Consider the following 23259-nt stretch of genomic DNA (forward strand, 5'->3'; position numbering starts at 1 on the left):
GTCAATCCGATTCCTAGGAACACCAAGGCCTTGGTGATAGTACAGGCCAGCTTCCAGCTGTCATGGCCACTTTTCTCTTTCTCACTCCTAAAAGCACATGACAACTTGCATAAAACTACAAAATTATTCAAGAATTACTCAGTGAGTTACAGAGATTGTGTTAACAGATATAGCCTAAGTATAAAACAGAGTAACAATGTTTATAATTTAAAGATTAAGATACAAGAAAGATACCTAAATGGGATTCTTTATCTTCCTTCACCCTACAATGTAAAATCACTCAGAACTTTTTTCAAGATATTATTACCAGGTTTTTTTTCTCCCAGTAGCTGTGAACAACGTATGCAGATGATAAACAGTTTTCAGGAAAACAGTTCAACTGAAAGACCTGGATTTGAAACCCAATTCCATCACTAACACGCCATGTGATTGACCTCAGATACGTTCCTTAACCTCTCTATCCCTCAGTTTCCTCGTTTGTAAAATGGAAATATCTACTCCAGAGTTGTTATGGAGAAAAAATACAATGATGCAAATAAAATGTATGGCACACCTGACACTTAGAAATCAATAAATCACAGCAGTTTTATTAATTCTTGTTGTACTTTCATAATCTTTGTACACATCAGTACTCCCCTTCTTTTAAAAAGCGTCCAAACAAAGTACACTGGTTATCATAATCCAAATCAACATCTCTAAATCTTCAACTTAGGCCCATTGTGTTTATCATATAGAAAGAAATATAAGCAAAACAGAACATTCCCATTCTGCCAAACCTAAGCAAATCTAAAAAACAGAGAGGACACAGAAATAACTGAGTATGCCCAATTCCTTCTTCTAATTTCATCAATCACTAAGAGACAGGAAAACATTGCTTCCATCCTTTTCCCTCTTGACTGAAGTGCAAATTTCCTCCCCACTATGGAAGCATGAGGAATGGAAAATAACTCCCATCCTAAAGGAAGGCACTGTTCTAGATGCTAAGGGGATGAAAAGTATAAGATATAATCCTTGCCCTCAAATAATGCCCCTGACAAGATAATGCCCCGACACAGTGGTTCATAGTCTAGCCAGACTGGAGTTTAGGGACTGAATGTGAGGTACCCATAAAACATCCAGTGGAAGTATCAAGAAAACAATTTGAATATGACTGGAATTCAGAATAGAGCCCAGGTTAGAAAAAAGGGTTTAGCAGTTTTTAAAATGATCATTAAAGCTATAGGAGAAGTGGATGCCTGGAAAAAGAGACCCTAGAGTAAGAGAACAAGACTGAGGACAGAATAGTAGGGAGTGCTAACATATGGGTGTGGGGTGTCAGAAGGAGCCTGTGAAAGAGCCTTAGAAGAAAGAAAGGGAGGCATGAGGTGAACTAGAACAATGTTTCTCACTTCCCATCTATCCAGAGATGTTTCCAACAAATGAAAGGTGCTCAGTCTTTTTCTCCAGGCAGATGACAAGCACATGAGCAACTTACTTCCACAGGCACACCCAAATTTAGACAAATCCCCCTAACTGTTGCTAAGAAATAAATACCATATGGTTGGGGGGAGAGAGGGAGGCTGGGGGTTAGGATATGTAAAGAGAGTGAATACATAAAAGCATTATTAAGTCTGTTAGCAGCTGTTAATAATACCTCATTATACTGACCAAGGACAGTAACATAAATTAGATAGCCTTTGGGTGACGTAAAATTGCCGAAACACAGGGAGAAACGCCTGTGTCTCCCACTCAGGAAAGCAACCAGAATACAAGTCAGAATGATGTTAAAAGGGTAATCTGAAATCTGCTCAAAGTTTGTGAGTTAAATTGCAATTTGTCTGAAAATTTTATTTGAGAAAAACTGTACTGAAAGCATCCTATTTCAATTTACCCTATCTAAAATCATCTGCTCCCTTCCAGAAGGTCATCTTGTACTGCAGGAGACCCCAAATTTCATCACTGGGGAGCATTTCAGCAGATCTTTAACCAGCACTCAGTGTCCTCCTAGGGAGAGAATGATATGCAGAAAAAAAAGCAGCATCTGACTGGTTTCCATGGGATTCCTTTTTGCTTGTCAACATGACAAGCCATTCTTTCATATGAAACAGAACTTCTCTGGTAAGGATAACTGGCTTTTTACAAACTCATATTGGTTGCTATCAGGCTATTGCATTTTCCGATGTGTTTGGAAACTAGGCGGTGGTTTACTTTAGAATTTAGTCTTCCCAGAAACCCAAACTAAACTCTTTAATCCTATAATCTTGAGAGCCAGCCTCTCTCAAAAGATGAGTCCCATGGCTAACATTTACTGAAAACTAGATTCAAATCCCATATAACAATCCTAAAATCAAGGCAGTTACAAAGAGGTTCAAGCTCCAGGAGCCAGGGGGAAACAGGATAACAGGACCCGACCTCACAGGGCTGTGGTGATTTAATAAATTTTACTTGCAAAACAAAGCGGTGGGAACAGCGCCGGGTGCACAAGCACTCAGTAAACGTTAACCATTAACCAGCACCGAGGAAGAGGGCAGGGGCTTCGGGAGGCTCAGCCGCAGAGCGGAGCCCCAGCCGAGGGGGAGGGAAGGCGAACGGGCGTGAAAGCTCAGCTCGTCTCCAGGAGCTGTGGGTGGCGGCCGCGTTAGGAAGCATCCACACGTTGTCAGGCAACCGGGTCTCGACAACCCCCCAGGCGGCGGCGGTGGCTGCGGCCCGGGAGTTCCGACCGGTAACCAGGGCGCCGCCCCTGGGCCGGCCCTGCAGCCGCGAGACCCCCACCACAGGGAACCCTCGGCCCCCGGGAACCGGGCACCGTCCCCAGCCCGGCGGCCGCGAGACCCCACCCAGCAAGGAACCCTGGGCCCCCAACCCCCGTAACCTGGACGCCGCTGCCGGCCCAGCAGCCGCGAGACCTCCGCCCCAAAGAGCTCCCGCCCCCGGCCCGGAGCCGCGAACGCAGCCCTGGGACACAACCCCCGACCCCTGAGCCCCGACCACACCCCGCCAGGCCCGCTCCCCACCCGCGGCGGCGAACACTTACTCAGCAGAGCGGGCTCCCGTCCGGGGAGACTTACAGCGCTCCAAGGAGTCTCTCCGTGGTTCAAAGAGGTGGCGGCAGCCGCCCACCGCGGGAACTATGTGACAGGCCGCCGGGACCGGGCTCCGCCTCTCAGGCCGAGCCCTCCACCCGCCCTTCGTCAACGGCCGAGCGCGGCCCCGCCCCCACTGCGGCCGCGGGGGAAGGCCGCGCGGCTCGGGGCGCCCCCTGCCGCCCGGAGGCCGCACAGCCGCTGGCCGTTCGCAGGGCTCTCCCGCACCCACGCTGGGCGCTCAGGCACCTGGTTTCCCTGCTCCGCCTGGAGGCTTAAACCGTGGGAGCCACTTCCCAGGCTGAGTCGATTCCAGCCCCTCCAAACCCTGCAAGCCCCAGCCAGCCTGGCAACAGGGTCGGAACCTGGAAAGAAAAAAAGAGTAGAGGTGGCAGTGAGAGAAAAGCTGTTCACATAGCTTCTCGGGACATTACTCTTCTTCCAGGAGTCTGGTCAACGTTTTGTCCTGGGCTTTTATTACTTAATTTCAGCATGCTCAGTTCACACCAATATTGAGTGGCCATATGCTACCACCAGAAAAGAGATCTCTAGCTTCCCAGAGAGTAGAACTAAGAGTCCTTCATCCTAAATTACTTCGTAAGAGGCCTTTTTAAAGACAAATTTTCTTCAACTGGAAATCAATGTCCAAACCGCATGGGGGATGTGGATTAGATAATTCTAATGTTTTTGTTTGGAATATACGTCACACACGGTACTAGGAGTGGAGGCTACAACTCAGAGCCAAGTGTCCTACATTCTGAATTTTACAGTTAAAAGAAAAACTTTGAAATAAACAAACATATTATTAATATATTAAAAGATATATTATTAAAAGATTAATATGACCTCCCAAGCAGGAAAGTCAGGGGAGAGCATTTTAGCCAATGCTGAGCACATATGCAAAGTTTCAGCATTGACTAAAGAAAGATGAAGCTAGAGAGGTGAGCTGTGATGCTGATGCGGGGTCGGTGAGCCAAGGAGTCAAAAGAAAGATTTCTTGGACTCTCAAGATCTGGCAGTAGTGCTCTTCTATTTAGAGAATAGTGTGGAATAGCATGGGGACAAGACCCATGGGCAGTCAGAGCTGCTGCTGCTGCCCCGAGTTGAGGGTTAGGGCTAATTTTATAAGGCATGGGTATGTGAGTCATCTCTTTACAAGACAAAGGAAAGAACATGAAAAAAAGTTAAAATGGTATCAGTGCAGGTGGGGTCTGGTCACTTGGGTGATCCCATGACTTTTAGACAAGAATCAAATCGGATTAAGTAAAGGTCAGAAGCCACCACCCTAAGTCAGTTACATGAGATTGCCAGACAGCAACCAACCCAAGTTCTTGCCTTCCCCATTAAGAGTTTCTAGGGACAAGGTCACCTCTCTTCTCCTTCCTGGTACAGAGAAGGAGGCACCTTTTACAGATAGAGATTTACCTTACAAATGTAAATATGTCCCAACAAGGGCAAGTTCCATTCCTCAGAGCCTCCTTCCCTGTCCCAGTTTATCAAAAGCAATCAGCCCCATAGAATCCCAGTGCCAAAGAGACATATCCTGGGGTGGCCAATTTCAGGTCCCTACAAGGTCATTCTCCCCTTCCTTCACAAATGCAAATGTCTCTCAAAAGGGCAAGCAAATTCCAGTCCTCGGAGCTTGCTTCTCATCTGCAGTTTTAAAAGTGACCAGCCTAAAATCCTCATCAATGCTATTCTTTTGGTTTTCCCCAGAGCAAAAAATTTATTGACATCTGTGCTAGGTATAGGGATAAAACAAGGAACACAACCTGGTCCTGTGTTTTGGAATTTAGAATCTATTGCAGACTGGCGGAGAGGCAGAGAAGGAAGAATCTCTAAAACAAGCAAATAAGTGAAATAAACGTTGTATTAACTGTTGGAAGAAAACAAGTATGTTGCTGAGATTAATTGTGCCTTGGGGACAGAGCATTGCTTAAGATTAAACTGTAAACTATTATAAGAACTGGACACTGGACATTTTCAGAATACTAATAACTCACATAGATGTTAATTTTTACAAACACGCCGAACAACATGATGAGAGAGACGTTCACCAGTTTTCACAGCCTCCTCCTAACGCTAGAGAACGCCCATCTGAAAGCGCAGACCCGAACATCGCGAGCCCATAGAATTTTACGCATGTGCAGTGAAGCATCAAGAAGTAAACTACGATGCCATCTTTAGCTTTCAAACAGCATCCAGAACTACTTATATCTCAGTTTTTCCACATACATCCTTGCTTTTTAGTCTTTCAACAAACATTTCACTAAAGGTACCTGCTCCCCCATAAAAACAGCGGCTTTCCCCATCCCACGTTAAGGATCCACCCATTTTCAATATGGCGGAGGACAAGCCTGCGCAGTACGAACAAAGGAGGCCCATTCCAGTTACTGGCATAACGTTAGCATGCCCTTCTTCCGGTGCGGAAGGCTATACCATTCCCGTACTCAACATAGTGTTTGTCCTAATTCACACATATAGTTTTCCAAGATAATATGTTCCCATTTCAGCCACAAGAAGAATCCCCTGTCTCTAACTATTATGAAACTGCTGTTTATATCGTCGCGTCAGCGAAGGGTCCCCGCCATCCTCGAATGGTCTGTACCAACTTCACCTCCGGTTCTAGGTGTCATGGCTGCCTCGAGAGTCTAGTACGAGTTTGCACCTGTGGTGGGGAGGGTCCGAAGCCCACACCCGGAAACCCAGCGAGGTAAAGTTGCGTTTTGGTTGTGGAGGCGACAACTTCTCCGATTCCTCAACGATGACGGCGTCCGGGAGTGGTATGGCCCAGAAAACCTGGGAGTTGGCCAACAACATGCAGGAAGCCCAGAGTATCGATGAAATCTACAAATACGACAAGAAACAGCAGCAGGAAATCCTGGCGGCGAAGCCCTGGACTAAGGAGTGAGGAGGTCCCTGGCGAAACGCAGGGGAGGGAAGGGGTGGCGGGAGTTTAAGAGAGCCGGAGGAGTGGGAGTTGAAGGGGAGGAGAGCCTGTCGTTTCGTGGGCAGGGAGGAGAAGAATATGCGCTTGAGAAATTTTTGTCTACCTTTTATTCCCGCAAGTACAGAGCCTAAGCCCCTCCACTAGGGCTTGCTTCGACTCCCCTTTCTGTTTCTTTAACCCGTTTGCCTCCGGAGGATGGAAGAGGAAAACGGCAAGCGGTGATTTGGATTGTCACTTCTCAACATCCGTATTGTCATATATGCCACCCACTATGCGTTGAATCCTATGTCTGTATACATCTTGTTGGGACCTTTAGCTGCTCCCAGACTGGAGACTGCAGCTGTCTTCAGAAATTGAGTTAGCCCAAGGGTCTCTAAAATAACTATGAGCCATATTTTAGAGATCTATAATTGTTTTTTGATTGCTGGTAATTATTTCAGAAACACAACGAGGCTCCCCCAAAATGTTATTCTGCTAGTTCACATAAACTAGAAATTTTATCAATAGAGCTTAAGGCTCTTTACCTTTTAGCAAAATCCCAGTGTTCCTAGGAGTGATGACGAGTCGAGGTTCTTTAATCATAACGTTTATCCTTTCCTGAGAACAGATTTTGTTAGGGAGAAAGTAAAAAGAGCACACAATCTCTCTAATGAAGAGACAGGAAGGAGAGCGGTGATAAACAAAAAACATCGTACTTCATCTGTCTCAGTTTTTTATGACGCAAGCTTCAACTGCCAGTATTCAGATGTAGCAATGTTTATTGAGTGCTTAATATGGACTGAGCACTGAGCTAGGAGTTTCCATGTCATTTAATCCTCATGACAAAAAAGAATCCTCACTTATTTTTTGCAAATAAGAAAACTAGCAAATACAGTAATTTATTTGATGATCACACTAAGGTAATGAACTCTTAAGTGAGCAATAGTCAGACCTAAGATCAAATCTCACAACTGTCACTAGTTGATTGATCCTAGGAAATTTACTTATCCGTCTTCATTTTTTAATGTGTAAAGTGGAAATAAGACCTACCTATTGGTTATGTTGTAAAGATTAGATGAGGTAATGTATAATAAAGTGTCTAGAATGTATGTAATAGGAGCACAGTAACTGTCTTTTTTTCTTTTCCCCAGTAAATGGAGGAGCTAAGATTTTAATTCATGTCTTGACTCGCAAGACCAGGTCTCCATATTTTTCAGTTGTGACTGAAATCTGTGGGCAGACACCTTAAAAAGGCTTCTCAGAAACACTGACCACTCTATACAGACTGGTTAGTTTGCCTGGTTGTCTCCTTACTTCTGTGGCGGCCTGTGCGTTTTAGGTTGATGTAGCTTATTAAATATGTGGACACTATCAGCTTGCCTCACTGATTGTGGCTCTAATTATATTCATCCTAGCTGTCTTGGGCTGCATCAATGAGACGGAAAATATAATTTTATTCAAGAGCAGTTTAGTCACATCCACAAATGACAAACTCTGAAGTAGTGATCATGGAGAACTAAAGACATTAGGGCTACATTTTCAGTTTTGAAGCTGATAGCACAAAACCACACCCTTCAACACACTGTTCTTTGACAGTATTGCAAAAGATAGGTTAATAATCCTAATAAGAGCTAGCACTTATAAAAGTTTTACTATGTGTCAGGCACTAAGCTAAGCACTTTGTATGCATTATTTCATTTACTTTATTTCCTTTTAACAACAACTCTATGAAATATCCCTATTTGCAGATGAGAAAACTGAGGCACAGACAGTAATTGGTTGTCTCAAGGTCACAGCTAGGACCAGTTCAAGGATTCAGACCTACACAGATGGATGTCAGAGCCCACATTCTTAACCATTAAGCTAGAAGGTTAAGCCTGAGAACAGTTAGGTACAATCATCCAAACAGAGTCAGAATCAGAGATTTGGTGATTCCAAAATTAATGGAGAAAAAGTCTATTAAAGTGGTCATGTAATTCCCTCCTTTCCCCTTGAATAGCATATTTGAAAACTATTTCATACTTTTCCCTTCCCCCAAGGCAAAATACTTTGCAGGACTATGACATGGTTATTATTTCCAGCTCCCTTTAGGAACTCTGTTCTTTCCCACTTGCTTTTTCTTTCCCACATTCTACACTCTTTCTCCCCCTTCCATCACTGTAACAAATTCAATACTTATCTTCACAAAAACTGTCTTTTGAAATTGTACTTTATATAAGAAAGTTAATTACACTGTGCTTTTGTTTTGTAGTCACCATTACTTTAAGTACTGCAAAATCTCAGCATTGGCTCTACTGAAAATGGTGATGCATGCCAGATCAGGAGGCAACTTGGAAGTGATGGGCTTGATGCTGGGAAAAGTGGATGGTGAAACAATGATCATTATGGACAGTTTTGCTTTGCCTGTAGAGGGCACTGAAACCCGAGTAAATGCTCAGGCTGCTGCATATGAGTACATGGCCGCATATATAGAAAATGCCAAACAGGTAAAAATGTTGTTCCTTAAAGTTTAGTAACTGCAAGTTAAGAGTCTCATGGTGACTTTTGGGTTTCTAAACTTAAAACTGTCCTCTTTACATTAAAGTTTATATTTTAAGTTATTTTCAATAATTTTTATATAAAATGTATATGAGATTAGCATGGATTTTTTTTAAATAAATTCTCACACTCAAGAGAGTAGATCTTAAAAATTCTCATCACAAGAAAAAAAATTTGAACTATGTCTGGTGATGGATGTTAGCTACACTTATTATGGTGACCATTTTGCAATATATACATATATTAAATCATTATGTTTTACACCTGAACTAATATAATGTTATATGTCAATTATATCTCAAAAAACTTTTTGAAAATTCTCACACTCATTATCAGATGTGTGTTTAAAATGAAAAAATTGGAAACAACCTAAATGTTCCTGAGTATAAAACTGATTAAGTATGGTATATCCATACAGTGAATTGCTAGCCAGCCTTTCATAAATAAATAAATAAATAAATAGTTAGCTGTATTTTGACTTATATGGAACAAACCGCAGAATCTTTTGTTTGAATGAAAAAGCAAAGTGTAGAACACTGTATGTGGTATGCCATTGTGTGTGTGTTTATTAATCTACATATATGCAAAGAATATATATTCTAGACACAAAGAATATCTCTGGAAGATAGGTGTGTAAGCAACTGGCTATAGTGGTAATATATAGGAGAAACTGGGTAGTTGAGGGGAAAGAGGTGGAAGGGAGACTGAATAACCTTATTGTACTTGTATCTTGTTAATTTTGTGCTTTGGGCATGTATTATCTGTTCAAAATCTCTCTTTTTTTTTTTAACTTGAAAGCAGCATATGCTATGAACTGTTCTGCATACTATTATTTTCCATAAAACATGTAAACAGACAAGTGTCTCTAAGATTAAACAAGAACCTCAAGCTCCTTTGCCCTCTTTATTTGTTAGGTTGGCCGCCTTGAAAATGCAATTGGCTGGTATCATAGCCACCCTGGCTATGGCTGCTGGCTTTCTGGGATTGATGTTAGTACTCAGATGCTCAATCAGCAGTTCCAGGAACCATTCGTAGCAGTGGTAGTAAGTATTTTTACAACCAGTTTTAAGTAAGTTCTTCATGAAGATTTACTAATGCAAGTATACCAAGAAATAAAAACAGTGTGGTAAAGAGCAAGGCTCTCGTGTCAGTCTGCTTAGGATTGAATCTGAATTCCAGCTCTTAGAAGCTGGAACTTTGAACAAGTTACTTAATGCCTCTGCATCTCTTTCCCCACTTTGTAAGATGAGGATGCTCACAGCGCCTGTGTCTACATTCCCTGCTCATAGCAGGCATTCAGTCAAAGTTAACTGAATTGAGTAAGTCGGGAATTGCTAGAGCAGCTCTTGCTATACTCAGAGTGTTTTAGATGCAGTGCAGGTTACTATGAGGAAGGTAGAAATTGTTCATCTATTAAAAGAAAAAAAGCAAACTTTTGAAAAAGAGATGAGCAGATCTTCAAATAATATTCTTAAATAGTATAATAACTAGATCTAATCTCTAAATTAACTATGAGACATTTCTACATTTAACCCACTTTATTGAACTTTTATGATTTCTTATGTGCTATTATTTGGTTTTTTTAATTTCTGTGTTGTGTGTATAGTGTTATATGTACATATGTATTTCAAGGTTTATAAAGTTTAAACAAATGGAAGTATATAATTTTATAATCAACAGATATTAAATATATTTTTCTTGTAGATTGACCCAACAAGAACAATATCTGCAGGGAAAGTGAATCTTGGCGCCTTTAGGACTTACCCAAAGGTAATTTTTAAAATTATAAGTCCTTATCATTTTTTAAACTCTAAATATTTGACTTATTTGTAAGGATATATTATGATTAGTGTCTCATTTTGTCCTAAAACAATTTAATAATATTTACGAAAAAGCAGTCAAACTACCACAAATTGTTCTTAGCAAAAGATAATATGTTTGTGCTGTGTGTTAATTTTACTACGAAAGCAATCTTGATTTGTTGTAAGCATCTGTATGCCCATGGCATTCTGACAGGTACTAGAGAAACAAGCTAAATACATCTGTTTCCTTCCCTGCAGTCTGAAATATATTAGCACAAGTGTACATCACCTAAGGACAAGAAAAATGAACCTATAAGCAAAATCCAGCCTTTAGCCACCAAATGGGATTTAGGGAGGGTATAGCAATTACTTTTTTTCTTAGAATGTTTATGTTCAATATTTCACTCCCCAAAATTAATGTTTCTATAAATAGCTACATAGAAAACAATGTTTTCCCTCTGTTTTTTGTTTTGTTTTTTATCTTCTATTTTCTTCATTTTTGTTTAGGGCTACAAACCTCCTGATGAAGGACCTTCTGAGTACCAGACTATCCCACTTAATAAAATAGAAGACTTTGGTGTACACTGCAAACAGTAAGTAATTTAAAAATGTTTCTGATGCCAAAATCATCATAAGAAACCTTAGAGATCATCCAGTCCAAGCCCCTAATTTTACAGATGAGAAAAAAAGTTCAGGCAGAATGCATTTTATAATAACTTTTAAAATAATAGTAAGAATATTCAAATTTAGGATAATGTTTGAATTTTTCATTAATAATTGTTTTAATCCAACATGTTACCTGCCTTTCACACAACCATAAACATTTTATCAGTGTACGAGATACTTGGCCTATTAATGAAGTTAACAGTTGAGAGAAGTTGTATTCAGGGCCAGCCTGACACTAGCATGTCTGCAGCCCTCAAAGTACCCAAGTTCACTTAGCAAAAATTTTTCCTAAACATTTTCAGCCTGAAAGTTAAAGAAGCCATACTAAAAACCACTGAACTTCGGGGCTGGCCCCGTGCCGCAGCGGTTAAGTGCATATGTTCCACTTCTCTGCGACCTGGGGTTCACCAGTTCCGATCCCGGGTGCGGACATGGCACTGCGTGGCAAAAAGCCATGCTGTGGCAGGCGTCCCACATATAGAGTAGAGGAAGATGGGCATGGATGTTAGCTCAGGGCCAGTCTTCCTCAGCAAAAAGAGGAGGATTGGTGGTGGTTAGCTCAGGGCTGATCTTCCTCAAAAAAAAAAAAAAAACGAAAAACCACTGAACTGTATACTTCTTTAAGATAGTGAATCTTATGGTATGTGAATTACATCTCAATTTTTAAAATGTTAAAGAAACCAGTGAGGACAGTTTTCTCCACCTTCTAAATATATCTTGCCACCTCTCTTATTATCACCTTGACCCAAGCCACCACCATCTGGAGCCTGAACCAAAGCAGTAGCCTTCTAATTAGTCTTCCTCTTTCTGCCCTTCACCCCTTAAACGTCTTTTGTCAGCCAAACTGATTCTGTTAAAATGTAAGTCAGATCACATTCCTCTGTCTCAGAATGTCTTCCCATTTCACCAAGAATAAGATCCATAGTCCTTACCATGGACTCCAAACCCTGTATGGTCTGCCCCCTACAACCTCTGTGAGCTCATCTCCTGTCACTGAACATTTGCTCTCTCCAATCCAACCATAGTGCCCTCCTTGTGGTTTGTCTGATGTGCCAGGCAGGCTCCTGCCTTAGGGCCTTTGCACTGGCTTCTCCCTCTGTCTGGCACATTCTTGCTTATTTCCATGTGGCTCAGTAACTGCTGCAATCATTGAATATCTGTTTAAAGGTCACCTTAGTAGAGACTACCCACTGGTCACCCTATCTAAAATAACACTTTCCTGTCACTCTGTTCCCTTTCCTCACTTTATTTTTCTTCTTAACACTTGTCACCATCTTATGTTTTTTGCTCCCTTGTTATTGACCCCATTAGGATGTGAACTTCATGAGAGTACAGTTAATTCATTGCTGTATCCTAACATTTAAAACAGGGCATGACATGTATAAGGGTAGGTACCTTCCCCTTGAAAAATGCTGCTGAAATGAATAAATGATTCTCCATATCTCCTATCCCAACTTCAAGGAATACTTTGTGGTGCTACTGCTCTTATTTTTCTGCTTAGAAATTCTTAGAAAATTCCAGAATTTCTAAAATTGAGTTTTTAAATATAGGGTTTTCAGTCATCCCTGACATAGTTCTGGAAAAAAAAAGATTCCATTTTATTTTTCAGTTAGAGGTTTGAGATTAAATCACTTAATTTGCCCTATTCAAAATAATTTAAACCATTCCTGTTTGGGAGAATTGCTCCTAAGCATGGAAAACCTTTGCTGTGATACTTTCATTTTCAGGGTATCAGTACTTTTTTTTCATTTATATTGAGAGTTGTAGTGGTATCAGAAGTTTGATACTCTGCTTTTTTCACCACTGGCCTCAGCTTTTGAAACAAACAAAAAAGACTGAGGTAGTCTATGCTTTCTGTATCCAAATAAACCTACCTTTCCTGTTTTTCTGAAATATGAGCCTATCAGAGAGAAGTAGCTGATTTCTAGCTACCTACATTGCTACAGCCTAGAATTTTGAACCTGGAATTGCTAGGCTATAACATACAAAGATGTTCTCTTACTTAGGATCAATTCCTAAATAAGAAAGAGTAAACTTTTTCATAGGGCAAATAGGTGGCTTGATTTATTTTTATTTCAAATCTTTAATGGAACATAATGCCAAGTTGAGAGGTCTTTTGCATGCTGGTTATAGATCCATTTCCTAAATTATTTGATAATGAGCTATTATTTGCAATTTATATTGACCTTTCTTTTTTCTTTCCTACCTTAAATCCCAGATCATAATACACACCCTAAGTCTGTTTTAAACATAAAATCTAATGTAGATATTAAATATTCTTAAGTTTGAAGAAGCTTAGTGAAAATAGGACACAGTTTTTTTAATTAGCTTGTGTGTTAGTGTTATACAAGCATGTAGTTTAAAGAGTCAAATGGTTCTATGAAACTTATGAAAAATAGCAATCTTGTACCATTCCCTTTCCCATCCCCCAGAGGCAGTCACTTAAACTACTATAGTTATTCCTTTAAGTATTTACCCCCATATCTTCAAACAACATGCTGATAGTGCTACTTCTTGATTTTCAGTTCTAGGCAGTATCTATTATTGACTTCCTGTACAGAAGATGAGGATTTAGCTCCACAAGTAATTTTGAATATTCTTCTTGTTTTCAACTCTGCTACTGAGATTTGCAGCTAATCACTACCTGTTAGACCAAAAGTTTCATTGCATCAACCTACGGAATTAAAACAGTAATTACATTAAGGTGATCCATAAATTTTAAAACATAAAAAGTCTATTCTAGACCCTAGAGTTTGAATTCCCTTATTTTCCATCCTCTATAAATTTCCATATCTGTTGCTATGCTCATCCACTCATCTCTTTTTTTCCCTTAAGTATCAGAGGTACAACCCCTCCTTTTTAAAGGTGACCTTTCCTCTTGAGCCCCTGCCTCCTCTCCCGATCCCTAACCCCCTCACTCCTGGAGCCTCACTTCTTAAAGACTCTCTTAAATGTCTACATTCTGGACGTAAAAATAAAAGACTGTAATGTTTTGGTAATAGACATAATTTTTCATATCCTTTTCTCACCACTTAACAGCTATATAGCTTTGAGCAAGGTCTTTACTCTAAATCTGTTTTTTTGTCTGTAGAATGGGAATAATAAATCCTTCCTTGTATGATTGTAAGGACTATTAAATGAAAATGTATGTACAGCACCCAGAACATAATATATGCTCAAGAAATACACTGTTCCATTTCCACATTTCACTAGCTGTGTCCTTTCCCATCTTCAGATATGCATGGGTATCTTAATCTGGAAAAAGGCTTCACTGAATTCTGATGTGTTTAAATTCTTATTTTTTATTTCTTCATTCTTGAATTTAATCAACAAGCATTTTTTGTTTTGTCCATGTGTCTTTGTCTTTTGCACCACTAACCTGAGTCTGAGCCTTTTTCTCTTCATATCTGCCCTGCCACAGTGGCATCCTCTGTGGTATCCCTGCCTCCAGTTTCTCTCCTCTAACACATCGTACCACAACCAGTTTTCTAAAACACTTCTTTGGCCATATCATTGCTCCACTCAAACACCTTCCATGAGTCCCAAGTACCTAGAAGATAAAGTTTAAATTTCTTAGCCTTTTATGTAATGTCCCCTACCAACTAGACCCTAACATAGTTTCCAGGTTTCCCTCACATAATTCTCCTGCTCTTGTTAAATTGTCCCAGCGAACTAATTTACTTATTCCTTTCATGGCTTTCCTTTTTGTGAGTTGATGCTCTCTGCCTAATGCTCTCCTTGCTCTCAACATATCCACACTATAGACTATGTAAAGGTTCCTCTAAATCCTGCCCTCTCCCTGGGGCTTCTCAGACAGTTCTCTCTAGACTAAGGTGACTCATTATCTCTAACCTTTAATTGGTAGGTGATTAATTTTATATATGCACTGTAGCATCACTTATTGTTATTCAACATATATCATTACATTTAACTTTTTGTGGATTCATACCACATCTCCCATGTAAATGGTAATCTCCTTAAGATAAAGAAGTCCCTTGTGTTTTTTTATCCACTGATGTACAGAACCTAGTGATATATTTAAATATTTACTACTTAATAGTTTTTCAGACAGTTAACCAAATTTTCCTTGCTATCCCTGATTATAAATTAAGCACCTTCAGAAGCAGTAGTAATTCGTATAAGCGCCTTAAGGACCTACTTTAAAATTTGCTTTTCCAGAAAGCAGTAGGTCCTAATTAGAGGATTAGGAAGGGAAGAATGGGGAATCAACATGTCATTTTCAGTATTTTAAAAAGCCTAACAAAAATTATAGTTGACCCTAGAGAGGCAGTTCATTTATATACCGTTGACTGGAATTCATGAACTCAATAACATGGATAAACATATGTCATTCAGAAGTTCTGACTGGTTGTTGATAACTTCTTGGGAATTTCTGGGCTCTACAGAGGGAAGAAATATAACATGAAAGTTTAGTAAACAGCAGATTTGAAACCACACCCCTGAAGAGTAAGGAAACCATGGTTACTTATTGTTCTATTGGACTAGAAACTAAAACATGACTATTTGGATATAAGATGTAATCATGTAAAATTGGCCGTAACTTTTTTTTTTTTAAAGATTTTATTTTTTTTCCTTTTTCTCCCCAAAGCCCCCTGGTACATAGTTGTATATTCTTAGTTGTGGGTTCTTCTAGTTGTGGCATGTGGGACGCTGCCTCAGTGTGGTTTGATGAGCAGTGCCAGGTCCGCGCCCAGGATTCGAACCAACGAAACACTGGGCCGCCTGCAGCGGAGCGCGCGAACTTAACCACTTGGCCATGGGGGCAGCCCCTAAAATGGGCCATAACTTTTATATGATGTGGTTGAATATATTTTTTACTTATAAGTTTGTGCTTTTGTTTCATAGATATTATGCCTTAGAAGTCTCATATTTCAAATCCTCTTTGGATCGCAAATTGCTTGAGCTTTTGTGGAATAAATACTGGGTGAATACGCTGAGTTCCTCTAGCTTGCTTACTGTAAGTACTGTACTTGCAAGGGATACATTTGAATTTTATCTAAGCTACATAAGTTGTTTAATATCTGAAACTCTTTTTCATGGAAACGCTATACCTGACTTGGCCAGGACACCAGGGCTGGGGTCAGATTCTGCACAACTGGAGCTGGATTGGGATAGTAGGCCAAGCCAAGGCCTATGTCATGTACCATTGAGACCAAGTCTAAATGGCAAATATAGTGGCCAGATGCGGTGAGATCTGCCCCTGCCTTAAAGAGACTTACAGAGGGAAAAACACAAATTCTGTTTTTTGTTGTGTGAAGTGTCTCAGGTAGGACTCTGGTTACAAGTGGCAGAAGACCCAACCAAACTGGCTTAAACAAAAAAGAGAATCATATAAGTTGCAAAGTCCAGGAATAGGGCTTACTTCAGGCACAGCTAAGTTTGCATTCAAACAATATTATGAAGTCTTGGTCTTTTGCTATCAGCTTTGATTTCATGTCAGTTGGCTTCAGTTTCAGGCTTCATGTGAAAGCAAGATGGCAGCATTAGCTCCAGACCTCCCAGCCTCTCAGTTTTATGTTCAAAAGAGATGATCAGGATGCACACACACATACACACACTCACATCTGCATTTTCCCAGGAAAAGCCTCATTGTGTCTGACTTTTGCTTAGGTCACATGCCCATCTTTAAACCTGCCCTGGGCCAAGGGAATGAATGCCATGAGTGGCTGGGCCAGGGCAAGTGCTTCACTGCTGGGCTGGGGTGGAAGAAACTCTTTCAGTGCACATGGACTAAAAGTGGAGAAGGGGTCATCCCCAGAAGGAGATCAGAATATCATTACCTTAAAGCAGCAGATTCTCGGCAGCAAAAGAAAAAAATTACTGGATATTTTCCAATATATCATTAAAACCTAACATATTTAGAAGGATATTTATTTAACAAGCTTCTCTCTAGAGCTTAGGAACAGTTTTTTTTAAAGTAAGCCACTTCATACAGTATGGTAGAACATAATGGTTAGAACCACAAAATTTGGAATAAAATAAACTTGGTTAAAAAACAGTTCTGCCACTTTACTAGCTGTGTGTGACCTTCACTAAGTCATTTATTAATGTGACTGAGTCTTTCTTGGGCTCAGTGATAATAGTACCTACATCATTAAGTACACTGAGAATTAAATTAAGTACTTTATATAAAGCAATTAGTAAAGTGCCTGGCATATAATAAAGCCTCAATAAATGATTATTATTTTTTTTTGTTTGGAGTGCCTTGTATTCATGGGGAAAGACCTCACTTGAGCATACTTACTATGATTTTAAACACAATTCTGACAAGTTTTCTGTTCTTATTTCTTATCCTCAATGGTCAGAAGTAGCAAATTAGAAGGAAGGAGTGTGGTCATAATAGCAAACATTTATTAAGTGCTTCCTATGTGCCAGACACTGCTAAATACTTTATATGTCTTGTTTCCTTAGAGGCAAGTATACTAATAGCAGCCAGAAGTGACTCCTGATGGCAAGGGGAGAAAACACTAAGACCAGAGCAGTCTGAACCTTTGTGTAAAGGCAAACAGCTCTACCTACTCAGCCTATGGCTGTCCCTGTATTCCAGCACTGCATATATTGAGGACATTAATAATCAAGAAAAGGTTAAATTATATTTCCTCTTTGTAGTTTTACATGTAGTACATTGCAGCATTTTAAGAAAAAGTATATAAATATATGTTCTCCTCATCCCTTTCCCAGCCTAAAGCATGCAACCTAAAAGCTACCAGAAAGAAGTTATTTTCGATTTAGGAAATCAGTTCCCCATATTCATTCTGTGTGTTTGAAATGTAATTGATCTCATTGTATTTCATTTTAACAGCAATAGTGTAACTGTTTCTGCCATCCTGCATTTTTATGGCTTGAGTAGCTATATCTTCTAATTTTGAAGTGATCTATAAACCTTAGGATTTTTCCCAAACCTATGGGGGGAAAAATGTATTTGTGTCCTAAACCATTTAGATCCAGACAATGTGAATATAATTGCATCTTTTAAAAATAGCGTAAGTTTCTAAAATCATTGAAAGAGCTGGTAGTATTTTAAAGGGCCCCCTGTAGTAACTAAGATGACAACAAATAACTTGTCATGTTTGGTGGCTGAACTGATACTGTCTTACAGACTGAGCAAAGAGAATAACATTCTAATTGTTGCCAAGTTGTTTATTTAATCTTCACTCTCTTCTATTGAAGACATAGGAAAGAAATGCAATATATGCTTTACAACTCATATTAGTGAAAAAGAAATTTTTTTAGACTAAACCTTTTAAAAAAGATATCCCATGAAAGTCTTTTTAAAATATAGTTAATTGCATAGACATAACTATTAAATTTTTTCTTTTTAAAAAGTATGAAGTCTTTAAAAGATGAAACGGTACATATATATAATATTCCAGCTTACCAAATGTAGGTGTGCATGTGAGCATAGCAATACTCTAAAATATAACTGTGGTTATATAGCTATGTGGAGGGATTATAGGTGTTTCCCTTTTTTTTTTTTTTAAGATTAACACCTGATCTAACAATGTTGCCAATCATTTTTTTTTTCTGCTTTTTCTCCCCAAATCCCCCCAGTATATAGTTATATATTTTATTTAGCTGTGAGTCCTTCTAGTTGTAGCATGTGGGACGCCACCTCAACATGGCCTGATGAGTGGTGCCATGTCCGCGCCCAGGATCCAAACCAGCAAAATCCTGGGCCGCTGCAGCAAAGCATGCAAACTTAACCACTCGGCCACGGGGCCAGCCCCTCCTTTTTCTTTATATTGCTCTACATTTTCCAAATTGTCTGTAGTAACAATTAATTTTATAATCAGAAAAGCTAAAACAAATGTTATTTTTAAAATACTGTCATAAGTACTAATTCTGGAAGTTCAACAAGAACAAATAACATTAGCCAACAATTATTAACCTTTACTAGGTGCCATGGACAGTCCTAAGAACTTTATATATGTTACTTAATTTAACCTTCACTATAGCCTTAATGTAGAAATTATTGCCTTCCTCCTCCATTTTCAGAAGAGGACCTGGAGGCACAGAAAAGTGAAGGAGCTCTCCGGAGGCCTCCCAGCCAATCTGCAGCAGGGCCAGAACCAGGACTCAGATCTGTGTACTTCAAAGCCTCTCATAATAACAAATACTAGATTTAAACAGTCAAAAAGAAAAGTTCTAAATTCAATCTCGAAATTATAAAAGGGGATAAACTCTACACTTGAACTACTTGAACTTTGCAGTCAGTTTTTGCAAGTATAATTTGACTTCTTACTTCACTGACTATTCACTTAGATTTCATAGTGGAATTCTTTGTAAATGAAATGTTCTATTTAAAAGAAAATTAATTTACATTAAAATATATATATATATTTTCTTTTTTTTTTAATGTAAAGTTGTATACTGACACAATACCATTTTCCCCACAGAATGCAGACTATACCACTGGTCAGGTCTTTGATTTGTCTGAAAAGTTAGAGCAGTCAGAAGCCCAGCTGGGACGAGGGAGTTTCATGTTGGGTTTAGAAACACATGACCGAAAGTCAGAAGACAAACTTGCCAAAGCCACACGAGACAGGTAAGAGCGAGTCTAGTCCTGCTCCTAAGTCTTTTTGTTTCAAGATTTCCAAATAAGCATAGGATTCAACTTCCTTATGGTTCAACTTACTTATAACTTGATCAAATGGTATCTGAATATTAACTTCTTGGGACCTTTAAGAGTTGTCAGACATAGATTTTAACTTTGAAATTTTAGGAGACATTAGGTAAGGACATTAAAAGCTTAAAGATCTAGGTAATGTTATGAAACACTCCCAGTCACCTTTTCTAGATTCAGCTAGAAAATGTAACAAAGAGGGGCCAGCCCTGGGGCGCAGCAGTTAAGTGAGAATGTTCCACTTTGGCGGCCCGGGGTTCGCCAGTTCAGATCCCGGGTGTGGACATGGCAGTGCTTGGCACACCATGCTGTGGCAGGTGTCCGTTCCATATATAAAGGAGAGGAAGATGGACACGGATGTTAGCTCAGGGCCAGTCTTCCTCAGCAAAGAGAGGAGGATTGGCAGCAGTTAGCTCAGGGCTAATCTTCCTCAAAAAAAAAAAAAAGAAAATGTAACAAAGAAAACTAGTCTATTGCTGGAACTTAAAAACAAAAGGGGGGGGCTGGCCCCGTGGCCAAGTTGTTAAGTTCGGTGGCCCAGGTTTTTGCCAGTTTGGTTCCTGGGTGTAGACCTAGCACTGCTCATCAAGCCATGCCGAGGTGGTATCCCACATAGCAGAACCAGAAGGACTTACAACTAGAATATACAACTATGTACTGGGAGGCATTGGGGAGAAGAAGAAAAAATAAACAAGGTTGGCAACAGACATTAGCTCAGGTGCCAATCTTTAAAAAAAAAAAAATTTACAAAAGGATGTTCTAACCTATTCTAAATTAGGATTTAAATGAGGATTTCTTAAGTTTATCAAATTTCAAATTTTAATAAATTTTTTTAAAAATGCTTTTTGGCGAGGAAGATTGGCTCTGAGCTAACATCTGTTGCCAATCTTCCTCTTTTGTATTTTTTTTCTCCCCAAGCCCCAGTACATAGTTGTATATCCTAGTTGTAGGTCGTTCTGGTTCTTCTATGGGACGCCGCCACAGCATGGGTTGGTGAGCAGTGTGTAGGTCCGCACCTAGGATCCAAACTGGCAAATCCCAGGCCGCTGAAGCAGAACATGCAAACTTAACCACTCGGCCACAAGGCCAGCCCCATTTTATAAAGTTTTAAACCCCCAAATAGCACAGAAATTATCATATCTTTCTTAAGTTATTCTTCTGAAATTATCCTTTATACAGTAATTTAGTATCCCAAATTTCTCTACCAAGAATTTGTTAGGAACACACTTGGGATATGTTCTCCAATAACTTAAGAAATAATTATGTGGCCCTTCAGATGCATACAGGATTAAGAACACTACCTACATAACATTTACTTTCACAAAAACTTGAATTTTACTGTGATAATTAGGAGCAAAGGGAGAAGGGAAAACTGTTGACATCTATGTAAACCAATACCTTGGTATCCATTTTAAGAAAAACTGGACTGGTCGATAGGAAAGGGAAGGTGAAATGTATTAGGAGCAGAAGCCATCTTGAGTTAGAATTATCTCATTCCTTTCTTCTCCATGGGTTTTTTAGAAGGTAGAGTTAGTGCCCTGGACAAAAACTAAGTTTTTCTTTGAATTAGGTCCTGTTTTTGTTACTTGCTCTGAGTATGTGTTTTTGCTGATCTGCCTTTATGTCTGTGATTTGTAATTTTATCTACATTTACATCTCACTTATCTTAGGAAGCAAAAGTTTCATTATGAGGATGTCTCCAATTATACAGGAAAAAAATAGGAAGGACAAAGTAGTTATATAAAAGTAGAGAATTTTCCTTTTTTGAGTAACTTTATAAGAATTGCATCTCTTCTGAATATTGTTGGGTTTTTATCATATTTTGCTTTTTACTTTTTTAAGTTCTTCACCCATTCACCTAACTTTGACTTTTAATTGTTTGAAGGATATTTGTGATTATTTCAGGAAAAAAAGCATAAGATTCTTTAAAATTATTTTTTTAATTATAGTAAATAATAAACAAGGCATAACAGATCTTAATGTAATATTGAATCACTCTGTAATTATGAATTATATACAATTGCAGTCACCTTCTAAAACAGAACTTTTCCCAAAGCTGCTGACATGTAACAAAATTAACTGTTATGAACTATATCAAGTTTTCCATTGTCATTCTCTTGTAAAGGTGCTAGTAAGTAGTGAAATGGTCAAGAGACATGCAGAAGACTAAAAATCACAAGAGTAAACTATAAATTGGTGTGGTTTGGGGAGTATGAATGAACTAAAAATCATTACTGGGGGTGCAAGGATAGCAATGTCGGGGAACTTGCATCCTTGAAACAGTTTTCAGTTCTTGAGACACTATATGATGTCTTTTTTTCTTTCCAGCTGTAAAACTACCATAGAAGCTATCCATGGATTGATGTCTCAGGTTATTAAGGATAAGCTGTTTAATCAAATTAACATCTCTTAAACAATCACTGAGTAGTGCTTTTGCCTGAAAGCCAGTGTGAGAAAAATACTCAAGTAACACTTTAAAACCAGTTACCAAAAATCTGATTAGAAGTATAAGGTGCTCTGAAGTGTCCTGCATATTAACATCCTGTAATAAAACTCTTTAAAGTGAAATTGTTCTTTCATTGTTTCGTGGGGAGGGTTACATTATTTTTCTAGTATCCTTTAATGTTCTTGAATATGAGGGAAAGTAATGTTTATTAGAACCTTTCTATTTTTAAGAGTCTTGCCTATCTAAATTAGTCGAAGAATTTCAGCATTTCAATTGCCGTACTGATTGTCAGAGCCACTTTTCAATTTGCCTATACCTTCTTTTGACAGTCCATTATAAAAATATAATTTAACATAATGTTTTTATGTTCCTACAAAACATTAACCAAGTCATACTATAAATTATTTTCCTGACAATCAAATAACTTATTTGAGACAGAACCTAGCACAGGGTATCTATTCATTCAAATATTCAAGTGCCTTTACTGAACCAGGCCCAGTTTTATTCTCTGGAGATATTCTGAACAAGATTCTGAACACCATCTTCGCAGAACTTACCATGGAGGCTAAAGCCAAGTTAACAAGAACCTAAGTATACTGCTGTACAGGGAGAAATAAAGTGTGCTGGGGAACTCTCAGGAGGAACACTTCCCAGGGAAGAGTCACCCAGGTTAGCTTCCTGAAGGAAGTGACCTGACATTAAGCTGAAATTTGAAAGATAAAAGGACTAGCCACAAAAAGCATAATGGGGAGGCAGTTACTTTTACTGGTAGAGAGTACAGCAATCTGTGGAAGGCCAGAGGCTGAGAGCAGAAACCTAGAATCTTCAAGAACTGAGATTCAGTTAGACTTGAGAGTGTCAATTAGGATGTGGGGAGTGCCAAGAGATGACTTCAACAGGTAAGATGAGGGTAGATCCTGCAGGGGTCTTTTGAACTTTATCATAACAGCAATGGGGAGTTAAAGAGTTTTAAAGAGCAGAAATGTACTAGATTGATGTCTCTAAGAACACTCTCGTAAGAGATTTTGGGATGAGGGCTGGATGAGAGAGATGAAATGTACTGTGGAAAATAAACAGTGAGAAGAGAGCCCAAGATGAATCACGGAAACATCAAATTTAAAAATGGACAGAAGAAGAGGAGCAGAGAAATAAGAAAACTTTAAGAAGTA

The 23259-nt window shown here is 39.2% G+C and overlaps 2 protein-coding genes across 11 annotated transcripts in view; one reads left to right on the top strand and one right to left on the bottom strand.

Annotated features, from left to right (window-relative positions):
• CSPP1 (centrosome and spindle pole associated protein 1) overlaps positions 1 to 5380 on the bottom strand; it is a 160686-nt gene extending 155306 nt beyond the window's left edge. For 6 of the 8 annotated variants that reach the window (XR_011543364.1, XM_070631523.1, XM_070631521.1 and 3 more), the window contains exon 1: positions 3017 to 3388. The gene's annotated coding sequence lies outside the window, so the exon portion shown is untranslated. Of the gene's footprint in view, positions 1 to 3016; positions 3431 to 5068 lie in introns of those variants that run through there. The other 2 variants (XM_070631520.1, XM_070631518.1) reach the window with 1 other exon arrangement.
• Positions 5381 to 5387: 7 nt separating this feature from the next.
• COPS5 (COP9 signalosome subunit 5) lies at positions 5388 to 22212 on the top strand. Of its 3 annotated transcripts, none has more exons than XM_008526687.2 (8): positions 5388 to 5972; positions 8246 to 8480; positions 9447 to 9575; positions 10237 to 10302; positions 10842 to 10927; positions 15867 to 15978; positions 19418 to 19566; positions 21973 to 22212. In XM_008526687.2, exons 1-8 carry the CDS (start codon positions 5830 to 5832, stop codon positions 22055 to 22057), a joined length of 1005 nt encoding a protein of 334 aa, XP_008524909.1. In that variant the 5' UTR covers positions 5388 to 5829; the 3' UTR covers positions 22058 to 22212. The 3 variants fall into 3 exon arrangements, with proteins under 3 accessions (XP_008524909.1, XP_070487627.1, XP_008524910.1); XM_070631526.1 differs by having other exon boundaries at positions 5488 to 5778; XM_008526688.2 differs by having other exon boundaries at positions 5491 to 5980.
• Positions 22213 to 23259: the final 1047 nt, after the last annotated feature.

This window comes from Equus przewalskii, chromosome 8 (genome assembly GCF_037783145.1).
Source record: "Equus przewalskii isolate Varuska chromosome 8, EquPr2, whole genome shotgun sequence".
NCBI classification, from domain to species: Eukaryota; Metazoa; Chordata; class Mammalia; order Perissodactyla; family Equidae; genus Equus; species Equus przewalskii.